The 11,459-nt window shown below is 39.4% G+C and overlaps 2 protein-coding genes across 26 annotated transcripts in view; one reads left to right on the top strand and one right to left on the bottom strand.

The window, feature by feature from the left end:
* Positions 1 to 11,459, bottom strand: part of Phcl-1 (pH-sensitive chloride channel 1) — a 153,762-nt gene that overhangs the window by 134,758 nt on the left and 7,545 nt on the right. The window lies entirely within an intron of this gene.
* LOC143346182 (trypsin-1) lies at positions 2,024 to 3,395 on the top strand. Its single transcript, XM_076774046.1, has 2 exons — positions 2,024 to 2,080; positions 2,578 to 3,395. Exons 1-2 carry the CDS (start codon positions 2,035 to 2,037, stop codon positions 3,324 to 3,326), a joined length of 795 nt encoding a protein of 264 aa, XP_076630161.1. The 5' UTR covers positions 2,024 to 2,034; the 3' UTR covers positions 3,327 to 3,395.

Raw genomic sequence — 11,459 nt, 5'->3', positions numbered from 1 at the left:
TTTCATTTTTAGTAATTTTGTTTAACGCCCTACAGAAAAGTTGTCTAATACTTTTTTATAGGTACCCATGAGCTCTACTTCAGAAAAAGTTTCATTGAAATATATTCACAATTGTAGGAGTTATGGCTATTTGAAAATTGGACCATTTTTATGGGGGTTTTCTCATTTTGCGGGTTCAAGGACCAACTTTTCGAATATTTTTGCGATTTCTACTTATTCTACACTAAAATACGCGTCGTTTGCTTTTTTAAACATTAAAATCGTGCAATCCGTTCAGAAGTTATGGTGTTTTAAAGATTTGCATGACAATTCGGGCAGACATTTCTGGCCAGAAATTAGATTTTCGGTAAGGAATTTTTTTCTCGAAACTGAGTAGCATTTCGGGGGTATGTCTGTTGACCAAAAATGCTTGCAATTGACCCCCGGAACCGAAAATAATTTTTTCAGAATTAATTAAAAATTTTTTTTTTCGTCGAAAAATTTCAACACCTACCCCCTGTCAATTTTTCTTAAAAATTCGTTTTTCATTTTTAGTAATTTTTTTTACGCCCTACAGAAAAGTTGTCTAATACTTTTTTGTAGGTACCCATGAGCTCTACTTCAGAAAAAGTTTCATTGAAATATATTCACAATTGTAGGAGTTATTTGAAAACTGGACCATTTTTATGGGGTTTTTCTCATTTTGCGGAGTCAAGGAACAACTTTTCGAATATTTTTATAATTGCTACATATTCTACACTAAAATACGCGGCGTTTGGCTTTTTGAACATTAAAATCGTGCAATCCGTTCAGAAGTTATGGTGTTTTAAAGATTTGCATGACAATTCGGGCAGACATTTCTGGCCGGAAATTAGATTTTCGGTAAGGAATTTTTTTCTCGAAACTGAGTAGCATTTCGGGGGTATGTCTGTTGACCATAAATGCTTGCAATTGACCCCTGGAACTAAAAATAATTTTTCCAAGACGATTTGAAATTTTTGAATTTAATTGTTAATAACTTTTTAACGAAGCCTCCATCGACAAATTGGTATTCTTGATTTTCGTCTTATTTTGGCCTCTAGAATCCGCCATTAAAATTTTTCCCAGGGTTGTCCGAACACTCTGTATAAGCAAGAAGAACTGAGAAAAGAGGATTTACTTATTTATTTAACGGAGTGATCCCCTTAGCATATGTGATTACAAAGAATGCAACAAGAAATGCAAGCGTATCTTTAGTTTTGTAAAAAATTGTAGATGTACAATAAGACCAATATATTTTGAAAATAATAAAGAGTTGTTGATTTCCACCTGTATTCGATAAGAATGTACCCTACCGTGTATTTACATAGGTCTAATCTTAAATCAACTAAACTGCCTGCCTATAACGGTTCGAACTACAGAATCGGATTAGAATGGTCAGTTAATCGAATGACAATCTATGATAAACTTGATCTCAGCCAGCGTACAACAATGCTTCTCATAAAGCTGTACTAACGCGTTTATCTGCTGCGTGACAAGCCCCATGATGCACTCGACGATTTTACAGATTACGTATGAGCAAAACAAGCCGGAATCATACACGAATTTTTATTTCTAATTTTGCGTAGTGGTACATTCAAGTAATAAATTTAAACAAATATGCCTAGACCTATATTTCATGTTATTTTATTTTATCTCTCTCAGCTTATTATTTATTTTCCTTGCTCGTCAAACAATAAACAAATCGTATTTTTAATAAACGTTATCGCATAGACACCGTCCGTTGACTCATTCGCAAATTTCTCGGTACGCCCAGACAGACGAAACAAAGGAACACGGAAGAAACCGTCTCGAGACGCACTTTGATTGATTTTTGTTTTAGTATGCCTTGAAAAGTGCAGATTAACGGGCTTATATTCTTAATCTTGCATTTCCGCGAAACGTTCGAATCTTATCGTACAAACGTAACGATGCACTCTGTGCGTCGACGGTGTTTGTTTTGCCGTGTCCTATTTTCGTATAAATACATCCGGAATATCGGCGAAACGACACAACAAACCGAGAAGTCCGAGCAAGATGATCCTTCAACTGAGCCTACTCACGCTGGCGGCGTTCGCCACAGGTAACCAGTCTTCGTTCTCGAAATTACTTTTTTCTCTTCTTTTCTCGCCCAATTTTGATTTCACTGCTCGATCGATACTTGTGAGCCTTTTCGTACAAACTTCATCGCATCGTAACTCTAACTATCCGAGAAAAATTCACGGTTATTACCTTTTTCGACTACGATCGATACCATCGAGCCCCGTGGGCTTTTCGTACGAGCTTATAGGGCCGAAATTAAAGTCGGCTAGTCCCGGGTTCCTCGCTGTAATTACCACATTCGGATATTACCTCGACCCTCCCAAGAGTAGCACCGGTTGGAATTCAAACTTGATTTTATAGAAGCGCAAATACGAACGTGAAAATAGTTATATTTACTAGTCGATATTTTAAAATATTATGGATGTTTTTATTCCACCAAATTAACACCCACTTATTAAATTGTGCTTAGGAGTTTACGTGCTCCTCCCCATAAGTTCCAAAGAAGGGTTAGAAAATCATTTTTGATCGTTTTTGCAGGAAACCCGGTGAACCCCACCTCTCTGCTGAACCCGTTGACGCCAACCGGTCAGATAGTGGGTGGAAACGCAGTGAGCATCGAGAAAGTTCCGCACCAGGTGTCGCTCCAAAGTTCTGGCTTCGGTTTCTGCGGGGGCAGCATCATATCGGACCAGTGGGTGGTCACCGCCGCCCACTGCATGGTCTACCCGGCCGATTGGATAACCGTCCGCGCCGGGTCCGCGACCAAATCGTCCGGCGGAACGTTGCACAAAGTCTCGGAGGTGATCGTGCACGAGAACTACGTGACCAATTGGTACGGAGTCCCGGAGAACGACGTGGCCGTGATGAGAGTGAGCACGCCGTTCAAGATGGACAGAACCCGGCAGCCGATCAAGTTGTTCAGACAGAACGAGGAGGCCAGGGAGGGGATCAGCGCGTCAGTGACCGGATGGGGCGCGACCAGAGAGGGCGGTAGCACCACCGACGTTCTCCAGGAGGTCAGCGTTCCCATCGTGTCGAAGAGATCTTGCAACGAGGCGTACAAATCGTACGGAGGGGTCCCAGAGGGGCAGATCTGCGCCGCGGTGCCCGAAGGTGGAAAGGACGCCTGCCAGGGCGACTCTGGCGGCCCTCTGACCATCGGCGGCCGTCTCGCCGGTCTCGTGTCCTGGGGCTACGGCTGCGCAAGGAAAGGCTACCCAGGCGTCCACACAGAGGTCGCCGCCTTCAGCAACTGGATATCCTCCAAGACCGGAGTTAAGGCCTAAACCGCGAAAACACTTTGGCCTACTTGGGATCCTCTTACGACGCTGTTTCTATTTTTTTTTTTTTATTCACTTTTTGTATATTTTTAATGTGTGTCCTGCACTCGCTGGACGGGAACTAATAAATACTGCATTTCTATAATACACGATTGTAACCTATCATTTAAGGAGTCTGACCACCTCCGACTATCTCTACATCCTTCATATAGATCACGCATAGGTAACGCATCTAACGAGGGTTAGGACATGAAATGACCGACCTCGACTTTTCGTATATACAGGGTTTTGGGCTACTAATGGGGAAAATTTCAATGGGACATTTCAGAAGCCAAAATAAAACGAAAATCGAGAGTGCTAATTTGTTTATTGAGGATTCGTTATAATTTTCGGAAACGAATTTTTTTCTCGGAAGTACGTACGATTTCGGGAGTATGTCTATTCACCAAAAATGATTGTAATTAACCCCAGTAACCGAAAATAATTTTCTTAGAACTATTTGAAACTTTTTAATTTTGTCCAAAAATTTCAAACATTCTCGAATTTTTTTCTCGAAAATGGATAGGATTTCGGGGGTATGTCTATTCACCGAATATGATTGGAAATGGCTCTTGCAACTGAAAATAATTTTTTTAGAACTATTTGAAACTTTTTAATTTTGTCAAAAAATTTCAAACCTTCTTGAATTTTTTTCTCGAAAATGGATAGGATTTCGGGGGTATATCTATTCACCAAAAATGATTGTAATTAACCCCAGTAACCGAAAATAATTTTCTTAGAACTATTTGAAACTTTTTAATTTTGTCCAAAAATTTCAAACATTCTCGAATTTTTTTCTCGAAAATGGATAGGATTTCGGGGGTATGTCTATTCACCGAATATGATTGGAAATGGCTCTTGCAACTGAAAATAATTTTTTTAGAACTATTTGAAACTTTTTAATTTTGTCAAAAAATTTCAAACCTTCTTGAATTTTTTTCTCGAAAATGGATAGGATTTCGGGGGTATATCTATTCACCAAAAATGATTGTAATTAACCCCTGCAACCGAAAATAATTTTTTTAGAACTATTTGAAACTTTTTAATTTTGTCGAAAAATTTCAAACCTTCTCGAATTTTTTTCTCGAAAATGGATAGGATTTCGGGGGTATGTCTATTGACTGAATATGATTGTAAATGACTCCTGCAACTGAAAATAATTTTTTTTAAATTATTTGAAACTTTTTAATTTTGTCGAAAAATTTCAAACCTTCTCGAATTTTTTTCTCGAAAATGGATAGGATTTCGGGGGTATGTCTATTCACCGAATATGATTGTAAATGGCTCTTGCAACTGAAAATAATTTTTTTAAAATTATTTGAAACTTTCTAATTTTGTCGAAAAATTTAAATCCTTTTCGAATTTTTTTCTCGAAAGAGCGTAGGAATTTGGAGGTAGGTCTATTCACCTAAAATTGTTGTAATTGACCCCTGCAACCGAAAATAATTTTTCCAGAACGATTTGAAATTTTTTAATTTTGTCGAAAAATTTCAAACCTTCTCGAATTTTTTTCTCGAAAATGGATAGGATTTCGGGGGTATATCTATTCACCAAAAATGATTGTAATTAACCCCTGCAACCGAAAATAATTTTTTTAGAACCATTTGAAACTTTTTAATTTTGTCGAAAAATTTCAAACCTTCTCGAATTTTTTTCTCGAAAATGGATAGGATTTCGGGGGTATGTCTATTCACCGAATATGATTGTAAATGGCTCTTGCAACTGAAATTAATTTTTTTTAAACTATTTGAAACTTTTTAATTTTGTCGAAAAATTTTACACCTCGAATTTTTTTCTTGAAAGAGCGTAGGAATTCGAGTGTATGTCTATTCACCAAAAATTATTGTAATTGATCCCTGCAACCGAAAATAATTTTTCCAGGACGATTTGAAATTTTCTAATTTAAAATTTTAATAACTTTTTAACGAAGCCGCAATGAACAAATTAGTATCCTTGATTTTCGTCTTATTTTGGCCTCGAGAATATTCCATTAAAATTTTTCCCAGGGTTGGCCGTGCACTCTGTATAAAATATTAAATGTAGGTACTGGACACTTTTTAAAATGTAAATTAAAGTATGACAATTATGAAGTTAGCTCTCTATGACCTATTCACAGGATATTTCGTAAAATTTAATATTTCCTGTCACATTCTTTGTAATCACGCTAAAAAAGTCCCACCCGTAAAATAAATAAATAAATAAATATAGAAGTTTGTTTTTTTGCCAGAGTTTTTTCTTTTCGTACCACGAACCGATCGACCCTTTTGTCACGTTGCAGATTCCGCAGACGCGACGTGAAAAGTCTCTTTCACTTTCCGTTTCGGTAACCCGTAACCGCCGCGAATCCGTTTAAGGTCGAAATTAATTCCACGTTAGCAAGGAGCAGCCCCCACAGCCAAGGTGCTCGATTCAATCTCGGCTAATGCGTTAACCCGATTCTACGGGGTCCGAGACGACGGAAGCTATGGTAAAGTGCACCTTTCATTAACAAATTGCACCGTATCATCGGAGGCGACAGGGAAACGCACAGCTCCCGCGGAATTCCGGGCTCGCGCCAAAGAAAACTACCCCTAATAGAATTTAGAAACCGTTGACCGAGTTCTGGGGCGACAATGTCTCCCTGCAGAAGCTCCGAGACAACGTCGTTCGTCGATCGGAAGTCGCGAGGACTCGAAAGGCTCACACACACAACACACAACCCACCAACGGAGGCCACGCAATTACCAGTTGATTTACATTACTGCATCAAAGAGCCCTGCCAAAATTCCCCGGCCTGCCTCTGCCAAATAACAAACACAGACGGACACGAACCCCGGTGGATTCGTTACTTTTTTGCGTCGAGTATTTTGACGAGTATCGGTTACGTCATAGGTTACGAACAGGATCGAAGAGCGACTGAGAGACACGACTCGTCGAGAGAAACGAGCTCCAGTTTTATGTGGGTTAAAGACATGGTCGATCTTGCCAAAGATTTTCCCGCCTCCCATTACTCGTTCGTCTATGCACAGCGATAATAAATGTACCCATTAAGGGAATCACTTTGATCTCTATTCTACAGGATTCGCGAGATACCATCGATCAAACTTGAAAATGGTGCTATTGAAGAAACTCGTTTCGCATATCTGTGACGGTTTGCTATTTGTAGGAGGAAGTAGCGAGCGAGATAGCAGGAGGAAAGAAAAGTGCTATGCGAACTCATCGAGTAAGATAACTCTAGCAGTGTCCTGCCTTGGATGCTGAAATACTCGATGATCGATCGGTAACGGGTCGAGCACTTGCGAGAGAGTCGAGAGCGTGGCCCTCTGGCGGCGAGCGCGGGAGGTGTCGCCACGCGTCGTTAAACTCGAGTTCCAATCGCCGTTCGACTGGCTATTGTCGCGAAAGGTGGACGATCGCGCCCGGGAAGCTCGCGGCGAGCGTTTAAATGTAAGCACCGGATCTTTTTCTTTCGATTGTCACAGGAGACCGAAATCGACTGCCAAGAGCGTCAAGGGCCATCGAATTCGCAACTGGCCCATCGCGCCATGTGTCTCAATGCGGCCAAGTGCATCGCTCGCTGTCGCACCCGTGCCATCCTTTGCATACACGCCGGTGCATATTGGACCACGGCCAGCAAGGACGGAACTACTCGAATAGCTATTCCGAAGGTAGCTACTACCCGATCGGAAATCGAGAAAATTTCCATCCAGAAGTCTCGCGAAACTCGATATCGTTCGCGAATCGTCCTTAAACTGAACGTTTCGAACGAACAAATTAAAACGAGTGTGGCGTCGCCTCCCATGCTCGCCACCAGAGGGCTCTACAGGGTGTTTGGCCACCCATGGGAAAAATTTTTATGGGGGATTCTGTGGAGGTCAAAATAAGACAAAAATCAAGAATACCAATTTGATAATGGAGGCTGCGTTAAAAAGTTATTAACGTTTTAAGTTTCACACGTACTGAATTTTTTTCTCGAAATTGAGTAGGATTTCGGGGGTATGTCTATTCACCAAAAATGATTGCAATTGACCACCGCAACCGAAAATAATTTTTCCAGAACGATTTGAGATTTTTTAATTTTGTCGAAAAATTTCACACCTTCTCGATTTTTTTTCTCGAAAGTGGATAGGATTTCGAAGGTATGTCTATTCACCAAAAATGATTGCGATTAACCCCCGCAACGGAAAATAATTTTTCCAGAACGATTTGAGATTTTTTAATTTTGTCGAAAAATTTCACACCTTCTCGATTTTTTTCTCCAAAGTGGATAGGATTTCGAAGGTATGTCTATTCACCAAAAATGATTGCAATTGACCCCCGCAACCGAAAATAATTTTTCCAGAACGATTTGAGATTTTTTAATTTTGTCGAAAAATTTCACACCTTCTCGATTTTTTTTCTCGAAAGTGGATAGGATTTCGAAGGTATGTCTATTCACCAAAAATGATTGCAATTGACCCCCGCAACCGAAAATAATTTTTCCAAAACGATTTGCAATTTTTAAATTTTGCCGAAAAATTTCACACCTTCTCGATTTTTTTTCTCGAAAGTGGATAGGATTTCGAAGGTATGTCTATTCACCAAAAATGATTGCGATTGACCCCCGCAACCGAAAATAATTTTTCCAGAACGATTTGAGATTTTTTAATTTTGTCGAAAAATTTCACACCTTCTCGATTTTTTTTCTCGAAAGTGGATAGGATTTCGAAGGTATGTCTATTCACCAAAAATGATTGCAATTTACCCCCACAGCTAATAGTATTTTTTTCAGAACGATTTGAAATATTTTAATTTCGTCGATAAATTTCACACCTTCTCGAATTTTTTTCTCGAAAGTGGATAGGATTTCGATGGTATGTCTATTCACCAAAAATGATTGCAATTGACCCCCGCAGCCGAAAATAATTTTTCCAGAACGATTTGAGATTTTTTAATTTTGTCGAAAAATTTCACACCTTCTCGATTTTTTTTCTCGAAAGTGGATAGGATTTCGAAGGTATGTCTATTCACCAAAAATGATTGCGATTGACCCCCGCAACCGAAAATAATTTTTCCAGAACGATTTGAGATTTTTTAATTTTGTCGAAAAATTTCACACCTTCTCGATTTTTTTTCTCGAAAGTGGATAGGATTTCGAAGGTATGTCTATTCACCAAAAATGATTGCAATTGACCCCCGCAACCGAAAATAATTTTTCCAGAACGATTTGAGATTTTTTAATTTTGTCGAAAAATTTCACACCTCGATTTTTTTTCTCGAAAGTGGATAGGATTTCGAAGGTATGTCTATTCACCAAAAATGATTGCAATTGACCCCCGCAACCGAAAATAATTTTTCCAAAACGATTTGCAATTTTTAAATTTTGCCGAAAAATTTCACACCTTCTCGATTTTTTTTCTCGAAAGTGGATAGGATTTCGAAGGTATGTCTATTCACCAAAAATGATTGCGATTGACCCCCGCAACCGAAAATAATTTTTCCAGAACGATTTGAGATTTTTTAATTTTGTCGAAAAATTTCACACCTTCTCGATTTTTTTTCTCGAAAGTGGATAGGATTTCGAAGGTATGTCTATTCACCAAAAATGATTGCAATTTACCCCCACAGCTAATAGTATTTTTTTCAGAACGATTTGAAATATTTTAATTTCGTCGATAAATTTCACACCTTCTCGAATTTTTTTCTCGAAAGTGGATAGGATTTCGATGGTATGTCTATTCACCAAAAATGATTGCAATTGACCCCCGCAGCCGAAAATAATTTTTCCAGAACGATTTGAGATTTTTTAATTTTGTCGAAAAATTTCACACCTTCTCGATTTTTTTTCTCGAAAGTGGATAGGATTTCGAAGGTATGTCTATTCACCAAAAATGATTGCGATTGACCCCCGCAACCGAAAATAATTTTTCCAGAACGATTTGAGATTTTTTAATTTTGTCGAAAAATTTCACACCTTCTCGATTTTTTTTCTCGAAAGTGGATAGGATTTCGAAGGTATGTCTATTCACCAAAAATGATTGCAATTGACCCCCGCAACCGAAAATAATTTTTCCAGAACGATTTGAGATTTTTTAATTTTGTCGAAAAATTTCACACCTCGATTTTTTTTCTCGAAAGTGGATAGGATTTCGAAGGTATGTCGATTCACCAAAAATGATTGCGATTGACCCCCGCAACCGAAAATAATTTTTCCAGAACGATTTGAGATTTTTTAATTTTGTCGAAAAATTTCACACCTTCTCGATTTTTTTTCTCGAAAGTGGATAGGATTTCGAAGGTATGTCTATTCACCAAAAATAATTGCAATTGACCCCCGCAACCGAAAATAATTTTTCCAAAACGATTTGCAATTTTTAAATTTTGTCGAAAAATTTCACACCTTCTCGATTTTTTTTCTCGAAAGTGGATAGGATTTCGAAGGTATGTCTATTCACCAAAAATGATTGCAATTGACCCCCGCAACCGAAAATAATTTTTCCAAAACGATTTGCAATTTTTAAATTTAATTGTTAATAACTTTTTAACGAAGCCTCAGTCAAGAAATTGGTATTCTTGATTTTCGTCTTATTTTGGCCTCTAGAATCCCCTATTAAAATGTTTCCCATTGTTTGTTGTACACTCTGTATACATTCCTCGACCGACTTCCCAATGTCCCAGTCGTCTAAGGCTGGATCTGCTAGAAAACTTTACTGACGAGTCCACTAGCAGGCCCGGACGAAACGCGCCCCTTTCCTTTTCACGCCTCCTACAATTCTCACGAGCAGACCCACCCCGCAGCGCCACGCAAGTTTACCAAATTTCGAAACTAAAATTGAAATCTCTTTGCGGAAAGAAAACTTGATTTATTAAACGAGGAAAAAGAATGGGTGAAAACAAGAGTAGAACTTGTTTGTCAAACTTGGTAAAACTTCGATAAAACTTTGTTGAACTTCGTCAAAGTACGGGTCCAAGCTTTCGAGTTCGAGAAATTTAAACAATACCGGGGACTTCCGTTGATTCCGAACTCGATACGTTACTTGTTGAAAGCTGTAACTTTCGTCGCCCGGGTTCTCAGACGTACGATCATATTATATTTCGTTATCCGTTATCGCGTATTCCGACGATCGATGGCGGAAAGTTCGACGAACGAGAGAAAGGAGACGAACGCACACAGCCACGCGTACCGAGCAAGGACCAGTCGATAAATTATTTTTAGAGCGTCCGGTTGGCCGGCGTGGAACTAACGATCGAACCTGGCGAACGAGGACGATTCGATCGAGGTCAATCGCGATTGCCCTACGAGAAAACGATCCGTTTACCTTGAACGTCGGATCCTCCAGCCCCTCGGACGCGAACTGCCAGGGAAAGGACTCTCGACAACCCCCTGGATATCGACGAGCGCCAAGCCATCTACATTCGTGGTCGAAAATACGAACGTTTTCGGTTCGTCGAAGATTTCGACGTCCCCGCAAGAGGAAGCCACTTGCACTTACGAAAATTCGTTGAGTCCCTTCGTTTGCGTTCCGTTCTAAAAATTTCAGCAATTCTATTCATCGTTGGATATAATAAATTACAGTCACGCTCTATTCCAATCGATATTTATAGAAGACTCGATATTTATAGGCACGACTGACCTGATATTTATAAAGCCGATACAAGAGCGTGACATTTAAAAGGAAAAAAAAAAGGAGCATTTTCTCGACGCGAAAGCTCGCGCGTCCCCGAGATTCTGCGGTGTCCTGGAAAGCGTACAGTCTGGCAAATTAATGTCTCTCGGACCAGTTGGAAATTCTCAATTTAATCGTACGTGTCTCTTGCTTGCTCGCCCTGGCGGAAAAGGGACCGGGCATAAAGGCAACGACCCAGGTAGCTATTTTCAACCAAGCAAGGATAATTCGATGTTAGATAGAAGATCGATAGCATCGTTTTCGTCATACCGGTATTTTCGAGTCGCTGTTTTCCATCTTCCTACGACAGTTTCTTAGACCCGGAAAATATTACCACAATATTTATAACCCCGATGGCGCCTCGTCCAACATCGACTTTTAATCAATGCAATTTTCTTGCAATATAACGACACAAGAACAGCTACCCCATCTATACAGGGTGTTCAGCCACGCGTGGGAAAAATTTTAATAGGGC

The sequence above is a fragment of the Colletes latitarsis genome, chromosome 10 (assembly GCF_051014445.1).
Source record: "Colletes latitarsis isolate SP2378_abdomen chromosome 10, iyColLati1, whole genome shotgun sequence".
Taxonomy (NCBI): domain Eukaryota; kingdom Metazoa; phylum Arthropoda; class Insecta; order Hymenoptera; family Colletidae; genus Colletes; species Colletes latitarsis.
Note: the sequence above shows the minus strand (reverse complement) of the source record. Positions and strands in the feature narration are given on the sequence as shown.